We start from the raw sequence: 24,753 nt of genomic DNA on the forward strand, positions 1-24,753 counted from the left end.
GATATTGTTTTGGGGGGGGGGGGGGGGCGAATAATTTTCGGGGTGCGTAAAACATTTTTCAAGTGTTCAACTTAAACGACAAAAAATCAGATATAAAGTATGAGAAAAGATTCATGGAGTATAACATATCTTTGAGAAATAACAATCACATTTCACCTCAGCCCATGGGCAAAAATGATTATGAATGCAGGAAAGTTAGCTTTAAAAACAGCCTCACTTTGCACATCCTGTGGGTAAAAAAATCATAGGGAAACCATTGAAAGTACCTTTTTTGAGGTTAGGATCCACATTGTGTCCAGTGCATCAATTAGGGTCAAGCCTAGGCAAACCACCTCTCCATAGGACTTAGAATGGGCCTCAGCTCATCTTTCCCCCAGGCAAACTCTTGTAGCCCTTCCATGCATGTCTGAAAGCATCACGTACTGCCTCAAGCCTATCGACTTCTGAAACACACGCACGCCAAGATAATAGGCTACCATCTAATAGAATTATAAATATAATACTTCATTTAAATAATAAGTCTCTTTTTCAGGACCATGGCACATTTCCTCTCAAAAAGCTTCTAGGTCCATATCTTGATTTTATTTGTCCCTTAAGCCATTTCCACAACTTTGGAAGTAGGCTGTGGCTGTAATGTCCATTTGGGAAGACCCATTTGTAACCAAGCTTTAACTTTCCTGACTGATGTTAGGTGTGCTCATAATACCTCCTTGTCTACCTCATTTGACACATTATATACGGTCTCAACTAGCACGTAATGTTAAGAATAATAAAATCCATTTTTCTCCCTCATCGATGCCATCTATTTGTGAAGTGCATACAGTTCCTCTCCTGCAGCAAAAGCACCCCCACAACATGATTCTGTCCACCCCCTGCTTCACGGGATGGTGTTGTTCGGCTTTGCAACGTCCTCCCCCTTTTTCCTCCAAACATAACACATGGTCATTATGGCCAAAACGTTCTTTATTTTTTTGTTTCATCAGACCAGAGGACATTTCTCCAAAAAGTACAATCATTTGTCCCCATGTGGCAGTTAGCCCACACGTAGGTCGCTTTTTTATGGAGGGTTTTGGAGCACTGGCTTCTTCCTTGCTGACCCCGCGCCCCTTTCAAAGGAGGTTATGTCGATATAGGACTCGTTTTACTGTTGATATAGATACTTTTGTACTGTTTCCTCACATCTTCACAAGGTCCTTTGCTGTTGTTCTGGGATTGATTTGCACTTTTTCGCACAAAGTACGTTCATCTCTAGAGACAGAATCCCGTCTAGCTTCCTGAGCGGTAATGCAGGCCTGCGTGGTCCCACTGGTGTTTATACTGTCAGTACTCATTGTTATGACAGTTATGAACTGTACTTCAGTTTTGGAAATTGTCCAGGTACACTCAGACTGTGGAGGTCTCCCACCCCAATTTTTTTTGATGGCTTGGCTGTTTCCTTTTATTTTCCCATGTGTTCAAGCAAAGAGGCTCAAGGTTTTGCAAGGTAGCCTCTGAAAATACATACCATCAGGCTACACCCGCCCAATTTGTAAAAACTCTAGACATATACGTCAATTTAGCCTTCATCAAGCAAGCTTCTAAATGCCATGACATAATTTTTCTGGAATTTTCCAAGCTGTTTAAAGGCACAGTCAATTTAGTGTATGGTAAAACTCTGACCCACTTGGACATTGATGTTATAGTGAAAATATATCTGTCTGCTAAACAATTGTTGGAAAATTACTTGTGTCATGCACAAAGTAGATGTCCTAACCGATTGCAAAAACTATAGTTTTGGTTAACAAGAAATTTTGTGGAGTGGGTTGTAAAACAATACAAGTTTTAATGCCTCAACTAATGTTATGTAAAATACTTCCGACGTCAACTGTATGTAGTGTGTGGTCACCGCTTCTGATCTGTTGGACCCTAGTCCTTAGTGCACATCTCTACCCCACTTCCACAGTTTCGCCCATTCTTCCCCATTTTCCCCGGATACTTTTTATACCGTGTATCTCTGTTTGCTGTTGCCAGTCATCTTGTTTGTCAAGTCAACAGCTCCGTTTTGTCTCAGCTCCTGCTTCTTTCCCCAGCGTCTCTCTTTTTCTTCTTTACGCTTCCTGGTTTTTGACACTTGCCTGTACTGACTCTGAGCCTGACTCTGCCTGACACCACTCCTGCCTGACCCTGGCCTGCCTGCCTGCCATTCTTGTACTTTGCCCCTACTCTGGAATTACCGACCCGTTCTGGCCTTGGGAAACCTGTTTTTGTTTGCCTGCCCCTGTTGGCTTGTAATACACCATTGTTACTTCAACCACAGTTTTGCATTTGGGTCTTCCCTGAAATGTTTATAGTTGCTTGCATCAATATGCACGTGTGTTGTGCTTTGTGTGTGTGTTCCATTATCAGTAGAAGCTCCTCAGTAGGGAGGTAGCGGTAGAACCATCCTGTCACGCTGGTATTAAAGGATTATTGCGAGACTGGGGAGCGCAGGAATACACAATAGCGTGTTTTTTAATACACCCAAAACAAACACGTGTTTATTACAAACACTGGGCTGTCAACCCTAAACATATATTAAGATCGCGAGGGTAAACATTGCTGCTTGCACCTGCTGCATCCCAACGACTGCGGAACTCGGCTTAATAATAAACCCACAACAACGTGTGTATTTAACATGGTCATAGACACAGGAGTGGTGCATATGTAGTAGGTGATGTCTGCCGACACGACACACACTATACAGAGCAGACGAGTAACACCATAAGAAACAGGTACTGGCTACACGACCACTGGCCTCGGTGTGCACAATTAAGGTTGTTCTGAGTCTATAACCGCTGGGACATTCACCTGTCTGGCTGCAATCCATTGGCAGTTCCTCCATATAACACACTGAGCATGAGAGTGATCGACCATCAAGTCGAAGAGCCACCCACGACCTAAATGAAACACAGGCCATCAATGAGTCTGTCTCAGTTTCATAGATTATATAGCAAAGTACCATGAAAATCAGAGCGGAGTATTATAGTAGTAGGATAATCTCGAAAACTTGAGGTGTCTAATTTTCTATTGTGCAAAAGTCTACTGCCTACTACAAATACGAGAGGCCCCTTCCCTAAACCCATGCGGGATTGCAATAAAGGCTTATGTATCGCAGTCTTAATGATGCAATCTATTATAACATTTTATCCATTAAAGTCAATTTCCTCTGAGCTGTACAGTGTTAAAGGAGCGCATATAGTGAAAGCTCTCCACTAACACAAGTGGGCGAGTTGCGCTTCATGCCCATCCTCTTCCTTGCGTAGAGTACACGCTTGTGTCTTTGGGAGACTTAGTTGAGAAATCTGAAGCTCTCCATCATGTAGCACATAGGTGCGGATGATCCCCCCGGTGCCTTTCTTTGCAGACGGTTCTGGCAGCCGGTGTGGTCCCCCCGCTCTGTGGTGGCCTCTTACACTGCAGCTTTCTCAAGGAGGAGACACGTTAAGGGAAGGTTAGGGCGAGATTCAGAGAGTTGCAAAAGACCAACACTCTGCCTAGTTACGTTGGAATGATATAACTCTCAAATACATCTCTGGTACCATTATTATATTCTACAACAGGGCGCAAAGAACGGCAATAAAATACCCGACTAGTATAGTTAGTGACAAGTATGAAACTATACCACAAAAACCATCTCAACATATGACAGATGGAGAGTCGTAGTGCACAATATAACAAATAAGTGCAAGACACCGGGCAACTTACACATAGACAATTTACCACAACCTACCAAATGACTATGGCTTGCCTAAATATGGCGTCCTACATTATCTGAGAACACATATCGATATGGAGACATGCGTGTTCTTCTCTCAAGCAGTTTTAGAATTCCGAACCTCCAAGAGTCCGATAGGGAACAACCCTATATATCAGTGAGAGCTTAGACATAAACCATAGACATAAACACCTACCATGAACACACCCATATGACCAGCGCGTTCTATCTAACACAGCCCCTCTAACGAATACACCTACATCCTACCCCCTCTCTATCTCAACAGAACAGTCAGACGAGCCTTGAGCGACACGAACAAACACTTCCCTCAAACGATCACATCGGACACTGACCGCTAAATCCTAAGAGTAAACTTAACTTTTCAAAGGAGTGCCTCAAAAAAACGGAAAAGTCACCAACCACACAATAACATAAATTTAGATTTTTTTTGCCGCACCTTGGGCGCGTGCTGAAATGTTCTGTGACAGTGGCGTGACCGTAAGTACCACGTCGCGCCACATCCCCCCAACAGAGAGCGAGGAACAACTAACTATGACGAGCCGTGAAGAGGATGAGGTTGCGCTGCCAATGGCGTGGCCGAGCACATATAGTTTCCAAATTCCTCTGGTGAGCGAGCCAATTGGTAAAAGGGTGAGGGGGTATGACCGAGTCGGAAATGACAAGAGCAGTAAGCACAAGGTAGTGTAGAGCCTTCACCATAACGCACGTCCGTGCTACAAGGCTTGGACTTGCACCAGCTCCTAGGTCGGTGAGTCGCGAGAGGAAGAAAGCTGCACTCTCGACTGAACAACCAGACAAACTCAGCCAAAGCAACCACTTAGAATGCCACACACAGAGATACCTCTGTCAACTAGGTGGCATGTCTCCTCCACACTCGTCAGGAACAGTACCAGTGGATGCCCTCTTAACGTTACTATACAGAGCGCACCTGCATTGTCATATTACTTTCAGTGATTACAAGAACCGATCACCATCCTTGTGTCATATCTCACAGCTCCAGTTGACCATGTTGAGCAGGTCGGAACATAGTCGACCCATTTTATCTGTTGCGGTAGAGGCAGCTCCATGACTGGAGTGCAGGCTCATGCCTGAGGTCAGTACGATCACATGATATTATGGATATGATTAATGGTCTCGGGGGCATTTTTTCATTGAAGTTTAAGTAAAACCATTTTAAAAAATGTCATGGCTATTATTTGCGGTTTATTAAAACATTCAGTGGGATATATAGTATAGCCTATCAATTCAAACTGTAAAGCATACATAGTAAGTTCATCAGATCAGAGTTTGCTGATTAAGATAAGATAAGTAGGTGGTTGATTTCCTTCAGCACCTCACTCACCCTTCCAGGCAGGGACTGTCTTCGTCCCAATGTTTGCTGTTATAGTTGCCACTTCCAGTTGAAGGTTTAAAGACACAAAAGTTCCTTCCTTGATGGTGAGTGCATTGTCTCCAGCCTACCCCACCAGGTGAAGTCATAGACTCTTATCTAGAGGAGGAAAGTAGGCTGCAATGAGAAATACACAGAGGCCAACACAAACTCCTTTCCTAATTATACAAACTCAACTGTACAAGAGATGTGCTTTATTAGACCAAATTACTTTGAATATTGAGGACACAATCAAATAGACTAAATGGTTTGTAGGATATAGCATACAATATGATTTGTTTCAATTGACAATAAAGCATAATACTGAAAACAAACAATGCAGTTTCGTTTTACAAACCTTTTATTTGATAATTATGACATGTATTGAAAAATATTGCCTGGTCAATCACAGCCAATTTATGTTTAGTGAGACTTGAGTGGTCCTTGTAGCTCAGTTGGCAGAGCATGGCACTTGTAATGTCAGGGTAGTGGGTTCGATTTCCGCGGACCACCCATATGTATTAAAATGTAAACACCACAAGTGGCTTTGGATAAAAAGTGTCTGCTAAATGGCATATTATATATATTTACATTATTGTCACGGTCTTTCCTTATTGCAGCCTGCCAATTGTCCTAACTATTGAAAATATTGCTTACATTTGCCCCAAAACAGTCAAATTTAGCTTCGAAAGGGAAAGAAATTTACTTTTTAAGATACTTGTATGCCAGCTGACGAGAGGTAGCTAGCAGATTGCATAACGGGCTTAAGCAATGTCTGATCGTGGCAGCTCATGACTGTGAGGGCAGCTCATCGCACTGGGAGGGCAAGCTCCATGAACGTGGGCGGGCAGCTCCTGGACTGTTCAGTAAGCGGCGCGACTTCCTGGCAGCTCTCTGACTGAAAGCGGGCGGGCTCTGGCAGCTCCTGACTGGCGGGCGGCTCTGCAGCTCCTGACTGGCGGGCGGCTCTGGTCAGTCTTCCTGATCTGATAGTCTAATCGCGGTGCGGCTCTGGCAGCTCCTTGTCTGGGCGGGCGGCCTCTGTGTCAGCTCCTGTCTGGCAGGGAGGCTCTGGCAAGACCTCCTGACTGTCGGAACAGCTCCGCGAACTGAAGGGCAGTCCGGATGCTGATGAATGGCCAGCTCATGACTGGAGGGCAGCTCCCCCCATGACTGGAGGGCATGCTCATGACCCGGCGGGCAGCTCATTCCCTCGTTGAGGCAGACTCATTGACATGGAGGGCAGCTCATGACCGGAGGCAGCCATGACTAGAGGGCAGACTCATGACTGCGAGGCATCTTCATGACTGGCGGGCAGCTCCTGACTGGCGGGCGGCTCTGCAGCTCCTGACTGGCTGGCCGGCTCCTGCGCAGCTCCTTGTCTGGCGGAGCGGCTATCTGCGCAGCTCCATTGACTGAACGGACGGACCTCTGGCATGCTCCTGACTACGGAAGGCTCTGACGGGCTCGGGGAACAGACGGGTGGACTCAATGGCGCTGGGCAGGCAGCTCAGAGTGGACTGCATTCATGCGGGCCAGCTCAGATGGCCGCTGCGACAGACACGGACAGCTCAGGATGGCGTCTGGGGCAGGACGGGGCAGCTCAGATGACGCTGGCAGGCAGCAGCTCAAACGGCGCTGGGCAGACGGACAGCGCAGACGGCGCTGGGCAGCACGGGCAGACTCTGGCCGGCTTTGAGCGCACAGTAGGCCTGGTGCGTGGTTGCCGAACTGGTAGGTACCGGGCTAAGTTTTACTTTACCACGCACCTCAAGGGCTAGTGCGGGAGCAGCAACAGGGCGCCACAGGGCTCTGGAGAACGCACAGGGGGCTTGGTGCGTGGCCGGACTGGTGGTACTAGGGCTGGAGACACGCACCACTAGGCGAGTGCGGGGAGCGAAGGAACAGTGCACACTGGACTCAAGGCGCACTATATTGCCTGCGTCGTCCAGGCGGTACCGGCACTGCCGTGGGGTACGGGCTGAGGCACGTACCTCAGGCGAGTGCGCGGAGAAGGAACAGTGCGTACAGGGCTCTGGAGACGTACAGGAGGCTCTCTCGGTTGCGTGGTGTTGGCACTAGGTGGCGGTACTTGGGCTGAAACACTCCACCACTGGGCGAGTCGAGGGGCTGCCCACCAGCAGAACTGAGTGCCGTGGGCGCTCCACAGGAGAAACTGTGCGTGGGGTCTGCCACAGGCAGAGCTGGTGCGCTGAGAGCTGGCACAGAAGTCGCTAGGGCGCTAGCGGAGGCGCACAGCGAGGCCTTGCTGGCGTTTGAGGCTGGCTCACAGTCTTCATCCAGTACGGCTAGCCCGCCACCTCAGGACGAGTATGGAGAGCTGGACTCAAGGTCGACATCAATATCCCCACACGCTCCGCGGGGCGAGATTGTGTGCCTCATTGCACCAAACCAGCACTCCCTCATTTTCTCTCTCCTCCAAGTTGTCTCCCATATAGATTCCTTCACAGTCTCTACTTCGCAATTCACCTCCAATACGGCCCTCACGGCATCTGAATTCCATCTTTCGGTTCTCTCTACAGTAAGCACGGGGAGCTGGCTTCAATGGCTCCCAATCCTACTTGAGCCCAGCTTCACACTCCCCGAGAGCCCCCCCAATACACTGTTTTGTGGTGCCAGCCGCTCTGCCGTGCTTAGCTCTCATACCGCGCCGCTCTGGCTTTCGCTGCCTCCAGCTCTGCCTTGGGGCGAGCGATATTCCACCTAGTTGTGCCCAGGCCGTCCTCTGGCTTGTCCTCCAACCTCACCATCCACTCCCAAGTCCAGGAGTCCTGTGTCCTCGGCGCGCGCTGTCTGTTGTGCCCTGTCCATTCACGCTGCTTGCGTCCTAGGTTGCCGCTGGATCAATTCCTGTCACCGATCGCCGGTTAAGGAGAAAGACGATCGGTAGACCAAGGCGCAGCGTAATTAACAATACATCTTCTTTAATAAATACAAGACGAAACAAACACTTTTACAAACTAACAAAATTCAATCCAAACCGACAAAATGATTAAGCTATAACAAACAAAATAAATTCAATGGATCCCTGGCAAACTTACACATAGACAATTACCCACAACTCTATCCTAATGACTATGGCTTAGGCCTAAATATGGCTCCCAATCAGAGACAACCGATAGACAGCTGTCTTACTAATTGAGAACAATCCGGGCAACCACTAGACTTACAGGGGGGTGGCAGTGGAGAACGACCATGTCCATGTTACACAATCTAGAGAAAACAACAGCTTTTTCAACACACACTCATCTGGTGTGCATAGTCCGTATCCTAACCATTTTGGGGCTGAACCTGCCATGGGAAAGCTCCCCTACGAAGGTCAGCCTGTTCGGAGAGGACTTCTTCAGCAGGTTCTTCTTCACTCCCTCCAGGGCCTGCAGGTAATCCTCCAGCAACCTGAGGAACACACAGTCACAACTTTATAGCCAAGCACTCTGGAGCACAACCCGAGGAACACCCAATACAGCCACAGCTTTACAGCCAAGCACATCAGTTTATTTGTACTGCTCTGTATAACACAACACTGCTTTGACTGAAAGGAATATGGTCTATAACTACACAAATACTGAGAAGCATAGTCAGCTTAATGGTACTTGCGTAGTTTTCTGTTATTTTATACGTGTCCCATAGAATCCACAACACCAACTGATACAGCACTGAGCCAAGAAAAAACAAAGAACTACTTTAAAACCCAGTACAATAACTAAATCTGTCCTCAAGCTGTGCTGGGTCTGAGAGAGCTGTTCCAACTGAGGATACATGGTTTATAAAGCAGCTCTGAAGACCTAGTTGTGCATGAAGTTCAGCAAATATCACCAGACAGAGTCATGAATATTTCAGTCTTATGCACAGCCTGATACGACATACAGCTGTTCCTCCACATCCACACAGCTTGTCCAGCACTGCAGGTAACAGAGAGACTTGGGCTGTTTAAGTAATCCCAGTTACATCAGGGGAGGGACAGCTCTGAGGAGATCAAACTATGGGACTGTCAAAACATGACAGCAAGCTAGAGCAGGGACAACTCCGCTGCCTGCCCCCAGTACTTAGCAGGGAGCCTAGACAAGATCAGTAGGACCTGAGTGGCTAGACCTGACTCAGAGAATTAGCATCAGCCTAAACCTCATATACAGCCTTGAGAAAAGTAGACCGGAAAGTGTTTAGAAAAGAGTTTGACTCACGCCGTCTCCTTCTTGCCTCCCTGGATCCACTGTTTGAGGAGGTATTCGTAGTAGCTGTCTGCCCGTGCACCCAGCGTGAACATCCCCAAATGGGTGAACTGGCCGCTGTTGGTGTTGATGAACATGGGGACGAGGCCATCCTGCTTCCCCTCCAGCTTGTGGACTTTCTGCATGACCTCGTCCACTGCAGCCTGTAGAAGAAGGGGATGGAGAAAGTCAGTTAAATGTCGTCAGAGATGATTGATAGAGTGCTGTATAAATCAAACCTGACGTCAAATCGAGTCCTGCCATTGGAACATTGCTTTTGAGTGTTGGTATGAATATTACCAACAGATCCTGATACTGTGTTGTGGCTTGGTTTACCTGGTAGCGTGTGTCCTGAGTGAGGCGACTCAGCTCCCTAAATTCCAGCTGGATGCTGGTGACCTCCGCAACAGTGCTGTCCGACGTCCATCGAGGGGGATGGGCCGTACCCTTCCCAATGTTCACATCTGAGTAAGGGATCTTGGACGGGGTGTTGAAGGCAGGCATTAACCTCGTTCCTATATCTTTCTGCAAGGTCATCAAAAAAACAAAACAGAATCAATATTGGTTTTCTTAAATCAGACCCCCTTCTCCCACAGATTTTTTTCTTAATTTCAGTAATTAATTTATATGACCAGCAGCAGCATTAGCAGCAGTCTATGAAAGGGTCTTTGAGAGGCAGAGGGACTGGAGGAGGAAGTGCCAGAGGCCCAGCAGCAGAAACTGTAAGTGCCAGCTCTCTATAGGTCTCCCTGTACGTGACTCACAGCCTTGTCCAGGAACAGAATGTCTCCAGTCAGATGGTAAGTACTCAGCAAGCCGCCCAGGATACGGATGGTGCTCTCAAACAGGTTCACATCCACGTTTTTATTAAAGGACAGCTCTGTGGACACCCAGGTCTTAGCCTCCTCAAACTCTGTCCAAAAGAGGGCAAGCAACTTTAGTGGTCTAAGTCCATGAAAACTCTGATACAGAAGGTATATAGAAAAGCTGGATCATGAATGTACTGTAGGTACCTTTTTTGAGGTTGAGGATCCACATTGTGTCCAGTGCATCAATTAGGGTCAAGCCTAGGCCAAACCACTCTCCATAGGACTTAGACATGGGCCTCAGCTCATCTTTCCCCCAGGCAAACTCTTTGTAGCCCTTCCATGCATGTCTGAAAGCATCACGTACTGCCTCAAGCCTATCGACTTCTGAAACACACGCACGCCAAGATAATAGGCTACCATCCAAGTCCGTTCCAGAATTATGAATTCATTACTTCTATTTAAGTCTCTTTCAGGCCATGCACACATCAAACTCAACGTGTGGTTAATAAACTCAGCTGTTGTTCATGGTCATGAAGGGGGCTATGGAGGGTTTGAGCAGAGAGAGAGAGAGACAGAGAGAGACAGATAGAGACAGTAGAGGCAGAAACATGGCAAAGACCTGGCTCCTTGTGTGAATGGCCCTCTTGCTCAACCGCTGGGACATCCACCTTGTTCGCTGCTTCCTTGGCAGTTCCTCTTTCAGTGGCTTGGTCCATCATGGCCACACGCCAGCTAAACACACATAGGGATCAGTCAAGATGAGAACACCAGAAAACATGTTTATATTTGCTTGGAATCGAGTTGTATATTTTATTCAGATTACGCATCACAATCCACTTCTCTAACCCATGCAATAAAGGTGTATCAGTATGTTGTTATCAATCAGTCCATCAGTTCTCTCCACTGATTAGAGACTAGTCTTACTTAACAAGTGGCTTCTCTCCCTCCTCTTTCTCCACCTGGGTATCTGACACGTTCCCTTTCTTTTGCAGTCGGTTCTGCAGGCTGGGTGGCCCACGCTTGTGGGCTGCCCTCTTCTGCTTCTGAAGGAAGAGACATGATAAAGGGAGGGAAGAGCTTTACTTACTGGATGTTTCAATCCACATATTTTGTCATAGTCAAAGGTTGGCTTTAGTAGTAAAGCAGAGGAGTGGAATGTACCAACCTCTGAAGGTGACTCTGGTACTAGCGGTCGGTTCAGTTTGTCCAACTCAGGTTGGACCTCATGGATGACAGGTTTCAGAGCATGGTCCCCTTCCTCCTTCGCAACAACAGTAAGGCCTGGGGAGGAAGCAGAGGGGAGAATGCTCAGTCTCTGGTGCCTCAGGAACAGTCACCACCATACATTATAACAATTAATTTGTTTTGCTGACCTTACCTCGGAAATGTTCTGTGACACTGGGATAAGTAGAAATCCCACAAACTAACATGAGAGCCACGGTGAAGAGGATTAGGTTGCGCTGCAATCTGGATAACCGTTTCCATTTCTGTGGATATATGGGTGCAATTTGGGTAAGAGAGAAAATGACAAAGCCGTAAGCACAGAGTGAATTAGACAAACACTCAGTTATAATTGACTGCGCTGGCTTGTCCGTCAGGAGAGACAGGAGAGACAAGTACACGATCAACAAGAAATACAGAAGAATCACACACAGTGTTACATGTCTGATCAACTGCGCCACTATAGTAACATGCTGCTACTATACAGAAGCACTGCAGTGTCGTATTCTTCTGAAAAACAACCACCATGGTGTCATACCTCTACTGACTAACAGTGACAGGTCTGAGCTACAGTCATTTCCTTTCTGAGTGGCTATCACATGATATTATGGTTATGATCACAATTATGTCTTGAGACATTTTTTCATTCAAGTTAGTAAACCATTAAAATGTCATGCTACATTTGAGGTATAAAACATTCAGTGCGATATGTCTTACAGCATATAAATAAACTGTAAATAGTGCATAATAAGTCATCGGATCAGTGTGTGAGATAAGTAAGTTGGTTGACTTCCTTCAGCCATCCCTCACCCTCCAGCAGGACTTTCTTCTCCACTGTTTACTGTTATTATAGATGCCACTTCCTTGTCCAGTGAGGGTTAAAGACACAAAGTCCTCCCTTGATGGTGGGTGCATGTCTCCAGCCCACCCCACGGTGAAGTCATAGGCCCAGTGCTAGAGGGGGAAAGTGGGCTGCCAATTAGAAATGACAGCAGATGCAATATATAGGCGACACATTACCTTCTCTGATACAAACTCAACTGTAGAGAGATGTGCTTTATTAGATCAAAACAGATTAAGCTACTTTTAATATTGAGGACACATGCATACATACATATATGGATCCCTTTGTTTTAATAGAGAAATAAAACAAAGCAATCTAGTTTCGTTTACATTTTGCTGCTGTCACTTATTGCAGCATGTTTGCCACTTGTCCTCACTATTGAAAATATTTCTTACATTTTTTCCTAAACAGCTACTCGAAATACATGACTTTAGTTGTATAATACTGTTTGCCATCTGGCGAGGAAGCCTGGAGGCTACTCACTCATGAGTCCTGGCGCAACAGCTGTTAATTACGATGTAAAACATCCGCGCCAACCTACATAATCATTTGCTGGCTGCCAATAAAACGTAGGCTAAAACTACAGACGTTGAATTTAGAAATACATTTCCTTTACATTTTAAACTACAATGTATCGTCTCTTGTGCTCTTCGGAGCTCCCAATTCCAATGTCCTGGATCTTGAGCGAGGCTTGACCGATTCACAGAGCGACTAGAGACCGAGGCATTACAAGGCCTACAGCCTAAAAACAAGCAGTTACACGAGTAAAGTCAATTTACTATAAACGATGAGCATGTCTTACAGGATAAACGCAAGTGTTTGTTTAAAATTATTGCATACCTCGAAGAGAATGATCCTCTACTCAACAGCAGCAGAAATGTCTATGCTCAGTGTCAGGAAAAAGTCATCTGAGCAGAGGCAACTATGTCTGAGAACGATACATTGTAGCTATCGCCTTTCTCTCATGTCAACACTTCGCCCGATTATTTTCATGAAACATCATAGCTTCATTGGTAGTTAATTTTCATTAATCTAATGTAGTCAAATCACATCGCTTTTTAATTACTTTAAGTTTGAATTAAAATGGCTTATATTTTCCACTTGTTTGGATGCTTTTTGGGGAGGGGCAATACCAATTAATTATGAATAAATTAGTACAATACTTTAATTTATTCATATATTTCAGTTGAAACCCCCAAAATGTACTGGTATCTCATGTGCATATTACAAAACATGAGAGAATATGAATGAGAGATATATATATATCATTGAATGGATATTTAAAACACTTGAAAAAAAATGGCCAGCAAATAAATTAAGTAAATCACACAATTTACAAACACACATCTTTAAGCAAAGATGAAACTGAGTAAAAGATACATTTGTCTCTGCCATTGAAGTTCCATAGCATGTTCAAAGCCTGCTGCATGAAATCCAGAATCAATTGTAGGCACATTATCAAGAGCAGCCACCACAAAGTCCCTCCTGGAGTATTTCCATTCGAATCAGAACTGTTTTTCACAGAACTGGGGAGTCATTTTTCCCTTGTCAAAGCTTCTCAGGTTGGGGTTCATGGTAGAATAAAGCCAGGTCAGGGTGTAAAATCATGTGGTAAATTGAGGAGGGACAAAGATAAGCCTCTAGCAGGGACATCATAATAAGGTGCAGTGAGGTAAAAACACAGGAGACACAAAGAATCTACAGAAAACGTCAACTTTGGTATTATTGAATGACCTATATACATCAACTTTGACAACATGTTTTATAGTACCGCATTGTTCCTCTGTATCAACAGACATCAAAACATCACAATTTCACAAATGGTAGTTAGATGCAGTAGCCTATCAGGTGCCGCAAGAAAGCATAAAATGTTATCACCAAATACAATTAATTAATTGTCATAGCTCCTAATAATCATCATTGTATTAGTCTTCCTACTTTTTGACCAAGGGATCAATATTGATATGTTTCTTAGTTTCTAACTTGGGATGTAAGGGTAGAGTGAGCACAGATTTGGGACACATTGTTAAGTTGCGGCAGTGAAGGTTGAAACCACAGTGCTCTTGGTCAAGAACATACCTGAATTAAGTATGGGAATGTTTGTAAAAAACAGAATTATAGCACCATAAACATTTAAGGAAACCGCCATCATTTAAACCAATTACATAAATAAGCATGTTTCAATATCACAAATGAAATCAGTGTACACAAAATACAAAGATACTTTCTCTCAAGAATATCCCTGGCCACAGACCAACCAGTTCATGTTTGTTAACTGGTTAACCTTTGGAGAGAGAAAACAGACTTTGTCCTGTTGATTGGTACTTCTACTTTGTCAATAAACAATTCTGTCATGAGAAGTGGAGAGATGCTGATGCCTTTCTCTGTCTCTTTCCAGTTTCTCTGAGTCATTTCCCCATTAGCTGGAGGTTGTCTGGTGATTGTCTCATTGTTGTCTCTGCTCTTGCCAGTCCTTAGAGGGAGTGTCTCTCTTCCTTTAGCTGAAGCACACAGGCCCGACAGTGAATCCAAACTCCTGTGTGAGGTCACTGCTTCCGAACACTGCCAGATCTCTCAGAGGAAGCAGATCGAGGTCCTCGCTCTCAAACTGGAACCCTGACTCATGACGGTCTCCGGAATCCAGCTCCTCAGAGGACTGCCAAGAAGGAAACAAAGTAAATTACAAGCACTAAAGTGACTCTCTCTTCACCATCCCTCAACAGCCCCCTCCTCTTCATCATAATTTTGCTACACCCGCAATAACATCTGCTAATTATGTGTATGTGACCAATACAATTTGATTGATTGATCACCATCATCATCTAATACAGTACATGGTAATCATTATAGTCTGAAAACATACCCCATAATATCGTAATGTCCCCAGGTAACTTTGTCTTCGTGTGTCTGCCAGGGACTTCACCTCTCTTTCCCCTGGTCCCTGTCTGTTCCCAGGCTGGCAGGAGTAGGTAATGTTCTGACTGGTGAGCCTGCTGTTTAACCTAAGGAACCTCATCTGCACTACATCCGGTCCTGGATACTCAAACTGGGAGAGGGAATGGAGGAATATGTGGTTTCAAAGCATAAAATCAAACCAAGGACACGAGAGCAAGACAGAATCAAGGTTGGATTTGAGCCTCACTTGAAAGCCTTTTTCCATTGAACTCAACCAATGAAATTAGATATTTGTCCCAGAATCCTTCAGCCATGCCTTCATTGGCACCGGAAGTTTGAAAGAATTTCAAACACACATAGCATATGTTATTACCACATGATATAAGATCTGTAGTTCAGAGGGTCCCAGAGCCAGAGGTGTGTGTGGAAGTACCTGAGGATGGAGTGGAGACAGACAGGTCTTTGGTGCTGCAGTGAAGTCACAGTAGACCAGAATGGCATCAGCTGGGCTGCCCTGGTTAGGATCAATGTAATACATCCCTGGAACATGGAACAACCTTCACGTCAAAACTGATCAGGGTTCAATCTCTCTGCTGCTGTAGAGTACAACTGCTCCCACACAAATCTAATAAACATATTGTACATTTAAAAAGTTGTTAGAATACAATGGAGAAGGTGTCACATTGTGATGAAAATAATGAAATAAATGTAGTTCCTGTCAATGTTTCCTCTCGTTTTTCCGACACCAAGCAGATTTCAGGTCTGCTGAGCACACGCAAACTTGAACGTTGTGAAAATCTTGTGCAACTTTCAGGGCGCATTTACTGTGAACACTGAGGCTGCAGCCGCTTTAAGTTACAGTTTCAACAGTGGCCAAGTAGGCTAATGTGGCTACTTGATCATAATGTAGGCCTACCATTAAAAACAATGGATAAAATGCATTCCATAACATTTTAACATGGACATACAGTTGAAGTTGGAAGTTTACATACACTTATGTTGGAGTCATTAAAACTCGTTTTTAAACCACTCCACAAATTTCTTGTTAACAAACTATAGTTTTAGCAAGTCGGTTAGGACATCTACTTTGTGCATGACACAAGTAATTTTTCCAACAATTGTTTACAGACAGATTATTTCACTGTATCACAATTCCAGTGGGTCAGAAGTTTACATACACTAAATTGACTGTGCCTTTAAACAGCTTGGAAAATTCCAGAAAATTATGTCATGGCTTTAGAAGCTTCTGATAGGCTAATTGACATCATTTGAGTCAATTGGAGGTGTACCTGTGGATGTATTTCAAGGCCTACCTTGAAACACAGTGCCTCTTTGCTTGACATCATGGGAAAATTAATAGAAATCAGCCCCAAAAAATTGTAGACCTCCACAAGTCTGGTTCGTCCTTGGGAGCAATTTCCAAACGCCTGAAGGTACCACATTCATCTGTACAAACAATAGTACGCAAGTATAAACACCATGGGACCACGCAGCCGTCATACCGGTCAGGAAGGAGACGTGTTCTGTCTCCTAGAGATGAACGTACTTTGGTGAGAAAAATGCAAATCAATCCCAGAACAACAGCAAAGGACCTTGTGAAGATGCTGGAGGAAACAGGTACAAATGTATCTATATCCACAGAAAAACGAGTCCTATATCGACATAACCTGAAAGGCCGCTGAGCAAGGAAGAAGCCACTGCTCCAAAACAGCCATAAAAAAGCCAGACTACGTTTTGCAGCTGCACATGGGGACAAATATTGTACTTTTTGGAGAAATGTCCTCTGGTCTGATGAAACAACAATAGAACTGTTTGGCCATAATGACCATCGATATGTTTGGAGGAAAAAGGGGGAGGCTTGCAAGCTGAGAACACCATCCCAACCGTGAAGCACGGGGGTGGCAGCATCATGTTGTGGGGGTGCTTTGCTGCAGGAGGGACTGGTGCACTTCACAAAATAGATGGCATCATGAGGCAGGAAAATGATGTGGTTATATTGAAGCAACATCTCAAGACATCATCAGTCAGGAAGTTAAAGCTTGGTCGCAAATGGGTCTTCCAAATGGACAATGACCCCAAGCATACTTTTAAAGTTGTGGCAAAATGGCTTAAGTACAACAAAGTCAAGGTGTTGGAGTGGCCATCACAAAGCCCTGACCTAAATCCTATAGAACATTTGTGGGCAGAACTGAAAAAGTGTGTGTGCGCAAGGAGGTCTACAAACCTGACTTAGTTACACCAGCTCTGTCAGGAGGAATGGGACAAAATTCACCCAACTTATTGTGGGAAGCTTGTGGAAGGCTACCCGAAACGTTTGACCCAAGTTAAACAATTTAAAGGCAATGCTATCAAATACTAATTGAGTGTATGTAAACTAAATAAAAGCTGAAATAAATCATTCTCTCTAATATTATTTGGACATTTCACGTTCTTAAAATAAAGTGGTGATCCTAACTGACCTAAGACAGGGAAGTTTTACTAGGATTAAATGTCAGGAATTGTGAAACACTGAGTTTAAATGTATTTGGCTAAGGTGCATGTAAATTTCCGACTTCAATTGTAGCTGTTCCATCATTCAGGCTACAGTAGAAACCAATGTGTGGTGTTCAATGTACAGTAGGCCTATATTCCATGAGACTTTTGGAAAAACATGCAGAGCTTGACATTAACCTGTTTATCTACTTATCCATTAGACACGGAAGTGACTGAACTTGTTGTTTTGTTTGACGCAAGAAACCACTTTACAAAATAAAATGCATTATTATTCCCATACCATTATTACAGAGAATCAGACACATTATGCACCCTCTGTCTATTGGCTACTTTTGCTTATTCAAGCCTGTCTCAAAATACAACACTGCCCCTTTAAGACAAAATAAAATATCTTTACCTGACTTGCTTTTAAATGTACATGTTTTGTGCTCTTGCAGGAAGCAATCACTCCCCAATTACTGACTACAAATTATCTATAACTGGGACTAATAATTTACTAACTAGCAAAGGATATGAACAAAATGTGGACATGTGGCTACATGCAACTCTTGCTTTGATCTCAAAACAAGCTCATCTACTCACGACCACAGCTGTAAACACAGTCCAGTTCAAAGTAAATGGCACATATCCATTAATGGCAATGGTCAATTTGCTATAGGCCTACTGCAGCTCTGACTGTTAATGCCGCACGAGTCTGTGTAGAGTACTGGCTGATTCGTGTGCAATAGAATTCTACTCCCATGTGTTGTGCCTACAACTAAATCTTTTGCATGGTTAGTTTTTTTTCCGGTATGTTGCATTGAAAGTAGCTAATATTGCATTGATTTGATCACAATTCCCACAGTAAAGGGAAACGTTGATAGTGTTAACTAAGGGGTAAAACTCTAGAAAGTTGAGTGAAGTTCAATCTCCTGCCTTTCTCCGTGGGCTGATATTTCTTCTGTGGGCTGATATTTCTTCTCGCAGCAGTCCTGGGGGAGCTGCGCGGCAGTCTCGGGCTACTGCGAGCCCCCGCACGCATGCAGCTGCGAGGGAACATTGCTTCCTGTGGAAGAAGCCCATACCGTTAGTGAAGTTGGGCTGGGACAGCCACAGCGCCAAGCAGGTGGTAGCCGGGTGTTTTTTTGGTGCCATCTGGTGGATCTATGAACAAGCACAGGTCCTGGTGCAATGAGTCCAGCAGAGTCTGGATCAGGAGGTAGTTGGGCTTGTCTGACAAGTACATGAGGTCCTGGTCAGGCAGGGGGGGGGGGACAAGGAGGTGTTGTAAGATAAATAGTCATAGCTGAATTGGCCAAAAATGCATTTGAATTCCAAACTGAAATGAAGTATTTGGATTTGCTTTGACAGATCACCAACAACTTGCCTTGAGCTGTGCCAGAGTACGGATCAGAGAGGTTCCAGGAGGTCCAGACCCTGATGTAAAAAAGGAAAAACAAGCACAATATAAAAGTTAAACTCACTGCCCTGGGATGCTTCCTACCTTCAGGCTATGCTCAAACCCTACATCCCAACCCGAGCATTCCGTTCTGCCACAAGAGGTCAGCTCCCGGTCAGCCCAGTCAATGTTCTTCTCTGTCCTGGCACACCAATGGTGGAACCAGCTTACCCTGATGCTAGTACAGCAGAGTCCCTGCAGAGTCCCTGCCACTCTCTGAACCTTACTATGACTGTGATATGTGGTTGTCCCACCTAGCTCTATCTTAAGATGAATGCACTAACTGTAAGTCGCTCTGGATATGCATGTCTACTAAATGACTAAAATGTAGATTGAGTCAAGAATAATTTTAATTTCATTAAATGGATGTAACGCAGCTGGTAATGTGGTGTGACGTGAGGGAGGTCATACTCACAGGCAGGCCTCTCACTCCAACAGGACCTGATACATGTACAGAACACATAAAGGTATGCATAAAAAAACGGAACATATGCAGGTATTTGTATTTAGAGTAATATACAGTTTCTCCAAACAAACCCTATAGAAAGAGAAAAGGAATCACGTTAGAATGTAATTATTCTCTGTATAAAAATCCTACTTTATTTTCAGAAAAGTAAAGGAAATAGCAATAGCATATCACTGAAAAAGGACAACTTACAGGAATTCCAGTTAGATCTGGGGTCCCCCACCCCCCATCAGGACCAATGTCTCCCTACAAAGACAGAAGACAAATCACAGTCAATACAACTCAATAGCAATGCCACGATTAATGTTGCATACTTAACAGAAAACACTGAGTCAAGCTTTCAGAGTAAGACCAAATAGACAGACAGATACTAGATAGTACATCTCACCTGTTCTCCTTTTAGGCCATCGCTCCCTGGCTCTCCCAAAGGGCCTTGTGTCCCCTGAAACAGACACTCAACTGACTCAATACATCATGGAGCTGTGTCCATCATTGAATACAGGAAATGTATAGGGATATGAACATGGGAATGATGGAGGCAAAATGTATCTGTAGTGACTCTAAATAGATCAATTCATGCACAGTACATCTGACTCATGTGTAATACGCTTCTTGGGATAAATGAGAGTACCTTCAGCCCCTGAGCTCCAGGAGGGCCTGTCTGACCCATCTCCCCCTTCTCTCCCTGCAAGTTCAGGGGAAAGACATTAGTCTCACATAGAATGAGCTTCTAGGAACGTAAGGTTCAAAGTGCTGTACTTCTTGAATCATATGGTCACCCTGTTGATGCTTCATATTTACCTCTACTCCTGGTTCACCCATTTCACCCTTCTCTCCTTGTATGCCAGGTGTCCCCTTAGAGGAACAGAGAAAGACAAATATATAGAAACAAGGGTAGTTATTTCCTGAGTTTTGGGGACACAGTGATTGAGTTGTACAGCTAACCACCTGGCATTGAAAAGAGCGCACAGCATTTCCAAAACAGATCAAATTATATGGTTATTAAAAATAACCTATGTAAGGCCCTTGTCTTCCTGGAGGCCCCGTTGAACCAAAATCTCCCCTTTTCCCTGTAGGCCAAAGAAAATGTTAAATCTTGATAAAAATGTTATACCCTGTTGACCTTACACAAAATCTCACCGCTGCAAAACATTAGCAGTGTTTTAAAGGTTAAAAAAACATTATTCTGTATGTTATGGCTAGTGCATAATCAGGCCCGAATTTCTCACAGTCAATAGTGATGACCTTTTCTCCTCTCCCTCCTCTTAAGCCTCTGTTTCCAGATTTCCCTCTTTTCCCCTTACATGGTAAGAAAAACAGCTTTTATAATCAAGAATCAAGATCCATATAAATTGAAATGAGAAATTGTAATATGTGAAAAAGAGATGGCTTTATTCTGACCCTCCTCCCGATGTGTCCCGTCTTTCCTGGATACCCATTTCGACCATCATACCCCTGAAAAGAAAGCAAGCAATCTACAATCACATAGCTACAGTAAATGTAGATGAGGTGGATTTGATATAAGTAGGATGTCAGAGTAGGATAAATAGTGTTACAGAAGTAGATGTAAAGACAGGTGAATGGTGAACCTTTTGACCTTTCTGGACTTGTCTCCCCTCAGAACCTTTTGACCTTTCTGGCCTTGTCTCCCCCTGGTCGACCTTTTGGTCCCTGAAGAGAAAAAAGCTAATGCTGACATATCTAAAAACGCTATAGACATTTATTACTGGTGACCATATCTGAAAATGCATGTGTTTATTTTGTATCTGACGTGAGATTATTGTAGCACTAACCAGAGGTCCCGCTAGGCCAACTGCTCACCCTGAAAGTAGAGATGAGGACAAAAGATATCAACCAACATCTACCAACAGCTAAAGAAGTATTGTTTATTTCAGAAACAGTACTCTTGTCTCTGTGTTCTTACCTCCAATCCAGGGGACGCTTGGGGCCCTCTGTTGTCCGGCAGACCCTCTGGCCCCTGGACACAACATAGACATTCAGGCAGTCTTACTGACAGTCTTACAGACTTACTACTGAGCATCATGTAACAGCTGTTCTCCTGAAGAGACAAATACATTGTAATGACTAACTCAACTGCTCTCCTGGTTCTCCTTTCTCTCCTGGCTCACCTTCGGGCCCCTCATGTTCAGAGAAACCCTTTGGACCAATCTTCCCCTGTCTCCCCATGCCTCCCCATGCCCTGGAATACACAGACATAATGTACATTATCACAGAAATGGTACATACATGTATATGTGCAATTAAGGATGCTGTGCATGAGGTTTAGATTTGTAATGTTATCAAGATGAATTGCAATAGGATTTTGGATATACTACCTTTGGTCCAGATTTTCCCATGTCACCCTTCAATCCTCTTCTTCCTGACACGCCCTGTCATTAGAAGACAATAACTCAATAAAATCTACAGTATGTGTGTTAAATAGCTTTCTGTAATTCAGACATGAATACAGCATAATTTTAACATTTTAAACCTGTACTGGCAATACGTACCTTAAGGCCTGCGTTTCCAGAATCCCCAACCACACCATAAGGGCCTTTGTCCCTCTAGACAAATTGGAAACTTCATGTTACTGTCCAGCTCCAGCATGATATCATCACCATGATAACGACGGGGTTACATCATACCTTCTGCCCTTGTGGTCCATCAGCCCCAGCCAATCCAAAAGGACCTGGAACACCCTGTAACAATAACAGGTTGACAGAGTATTCTACAAAGCCATTACAGACATTGCGAGTACTGAGCAATAACAGTTTTCCAAACCAATGTGGGTTTTGTCTTTAATGCAGTCCCAGTCTACTTCAAACCTACTTCCAATCCAGACAAGCCTGACGGTCCAGCTTCCCCCATCAACCCCACCTTGCCCTGACGAACAGAAACCGAACACTGCTGTAGAGCCACATATCACGTAGATCATCTACTATTTCATCTAGTGTATATCAGTAAATCAGCAATTATTAGGATAGAATATACTTTATTAGTCACTCACAGTCCTCCGTGGCCCTTCCCTCCTTTCACTCCTCTTTTCCCATTGTCCCCAAGAGCTCCCGAGGGCCCCTCCAACCCAGGGAATCCACAAGGTCCATTTGCCCCCTGGAGAGGAAAAACAACAACTTAGAGGGTATTCAATGGGATTTGAAGAGCGATGTTTTGGAAGGCTTCAGAAAATCTTACCAGGCAGTACATATAGGACCACACATTAAGCATATACTGTATGTATATTCTGTTCATTCCATTACCTTAAGTCCTTTAGGACCAGGATCTCCTCTGTTGCCGAAACCTCCCATCTCTCCCTGCAACAGACAATCACAGAACACCATGAAACCACATTCCAACCTGATCATGGCAGCCTGTGCGTGTAGATGAGCTTGGTAGAGAGGGTAATACAGCTGACCTCTTTGCCCCTTGGCCCAGGCTCCCCCTGCAGCCCCTGGGAGCCCTGTGGCCCTGGCTCTCCCTGGAGTCCCTTGGGCCCTGGCTTTCCAAAGGGACCTGGAGCACCCTGCCTCACAGCAACAGAGATGGAGTCAGAGAGGTGGGGATAGAGTAGGAAGGGATCTTATTAACACATTTTAATTGAACTAGTGTAAAAGGGATGAAACCCAGTTATTGACCTGTTCCCCCTTTTTCCCAGACAGCCCCTCCTCACCAACTGTTCCTGGGGGACCCTGTGGGGGGGGCAGGAGATTATTAAACATGGTCATCAATGTCAGCCATAATAGTACAATTGCTGTGGCAAGATATGCCACACTTACCACCATGGAAAGTGTGGCATATCATACAACACCAGTCATATTGAAGGTGGATGGGTCATCTAAGAACAGACACCCAGATCCACTGCTGCCCACCTGCTGTCCGTCCAGTCCAGATGGCCCACTGTCCCCAACAGGCCCTGCTGCTCCCTAAACAGACAACAGTGTATCACTCAATGCAATAGTGACTGTCATGATTCATGCTCTATTCCTTCCAATCTATCATTGAAAAAAAAAAAAGACACGAGCTAGGGCTGGTATTGCACTCACTGTTCTCCTTTTTCTCCAACCTGCCCCATCACACCATCCATCCCAGGAGTGCCCTGGATACAGTAAATAAAATACATTACCAGACTCAAAAGGGACTGTACATTGATAATACAGTTTTATCTCTGATGTTCATTAAAGAAAATGTTTCAACTTTGGTGCAAGAATAGTATACAGAAAGGCCTGTCAATTATACATTTTTCATTGGGATGAAACAAGGAGAATGTTGAAAAGTACCCACTCACTGGAAACCCGATGGGCCCAGCTGACCCCTGTGCCCCCACAAGCCTCTGGCTTCCTGAAGGGCCTGGCTTCCCTGTCCTGCCCTCCAGCCTTGGGAGGCCTGGAGGACCCTAAAACCAGTTACACCCAATCAACCTCTGTAGTAAACACTTAAAATTACCAAATCGTCAGTTCTCAAGGTGCCATCCAAGAGCACGTACACCCGATCTGTGCAGTGAAATGTGTTGTTTTACAGGGTCAGCCATAGTAGTATGGCGCCCCTGTAGCAAATTAGGGTTAAGTGCCTTACTCAAGGGCAAATCGAAAGATTTTTCACCTCAGGTATTCGAACCAGTGACTTCTCAGTTACTGGCCCAACGCTCTAACCGCCAGGGTACCTACCGAGGACAATGACATTATTTAAAAGTGCTACTCACGGGTGATCCCTGTATGCCATTGGGTCCAGTCTCTCCTTGACGGCCCTAAGGATGACAAGCTAGAGAAATCACAATTGACTCCCAATTAAGGCAGGTTGTGTACACAGAAGCACAACTCAGCCAGTATGTCTGAAACATCAAATGAGTGAAGAGCTTTGAAGGACTAACGTTTCCTCACCATGAGGTGCCTTCAATCCCTGTGAGACAGCTCAACATCATCCCCTATGTATCAATTTACACCAGTATCAGTTTAGACTATTCTCTCCACAATGTGAATGTCAGTATAGTGTACTTACCGGTGGTCCACTCTTCCCAGGGATACCGACGGGACCTCTCACACCAGGTTCTCCCTTGGGGTAGACAGACAGAAAGGTGGCAATCATGCAAACGAACAGCCATTGTTACTAACATACCAATGCTAACATTCTGTAGAACTCCTCAGAACCAATGCTAACATTCTGTAGGGGTTCTTACCCTCTCTCCAAAATGACCAGGTCTCCCAGTTAAACCCACTGCTCCTGAGTAGCCCTCAATCGGTC

At 44.7% G+C, this 24,753-nt stretch overlaps 2 protein-coding genes across 2 annotated transcripts in view; both read right to left on the reverse strand.

Annotated features, from left to right (window-relative positions):
* The window catches only part of LOC111974855 (endoplasmic reticulum mannosyl-oligosaccharide 1,2-alpha-mannosidase), a 26,889-nt gene extending 5,390 nt beyond the window's left edge, over positions 1-21,499 (reverse strand). The window contains 23 exon segments of the mRNA XM_070446875.1: positions 8,420-8,540; positions 9,326-9,516; positions 9,689-9,877; positions 10,117-10,265; positions 10,366-10,545; positions 10,781-10,893; positions 11,086-11,204; positions 11,327-11,442; positions 11,540-11,648; positions 12,193-12,336; positions 13,067-14,882; positions 15,090-15,272; positions 15,555-15,661; positions 18,679-18,845; positions 18,981-19,030; positions 19,468-19,493; positions 19,711-19,764; positions 19,907-19,960; positions 20,150-20,203; positions 20,320-20,973; positions 21,108-21,189; positions 21,312-21,340; positions 21,443-21,499. Of these exon segments, the coding sequence (XP_070302976.1) occupies positions 8,420-8,540; positions 9,326-9,516; positions 9,689-9,877; positions 10,117-10,265; positions 10,366-10,545; positions 10,781-10,893; positions 11,086-11,204; positions 11,327-11,442; positions 11,540-11,648; positions 12,193-12,297 (1,392 nt within the window). The 5' untranslated portion in view covers positions 12,298-12,336; positions 13,067-14,882; positions 15,090-15,272; ... (9 more) ...; positions 21,312-21,340; positions 21,443-21,499.
* Positions 21,500-21,618: 119 nt separating this feature from the next.
* LOC111974878 (acetylcholinesterase collagenic tail peptide-like) lies at positions 21,619-24,597 on the reverse strand. The gene is made up of 14 exons (XM_024002942.2): positions 24,511-24,597; positions 24,215-24,259; positions 23,801-23,908; positions 23,559-23,611; positions 23,385-23,438; positions 23,151-23,204; positions 22,931-23,038; positions 22,776-22,829; positions 22,526-22,629; positions 22,348-22,401; positions 22,164-22,217; positions 22,029-22,082; positions 21,855-21,908; positions 21,619-21,718 (listed from the first exon to the last, which is right to left on the reverse strand). The coding sequence occupies exons 1-9, from the start codon at positions 24,595-24,597 to the stop codon at positions 22,551-22,553; spliced, it is 642 nt and encodes a 213-aa protein (XP_023858710.2). The 3' UTR covers positions 21,619-21,718; positions 21,855-21,908; positions 22,029-22,082; positions 22,164-22,217; positions 22,348-22,401; positions 22,526-22,550.
* Positions 24,598-24,753: the final 156 nt, after the last annotated feature.

This window comes from Salvelinus sp. IW2-2015, linkage group LG15 (assembly GCF_002910315.2).
Source record: "Salvelinus sp. IW2-2015 linkage group LG15, ASM291031v2, whole genome shotgun sequence".
NCBI classification, from domain to species: Eukaryota; Metazoa; Chordata; class Actinopteri; order Salmoniformes; family Salmonidae; genus Salvelinus; species Salvelinus sp. IW2-2015.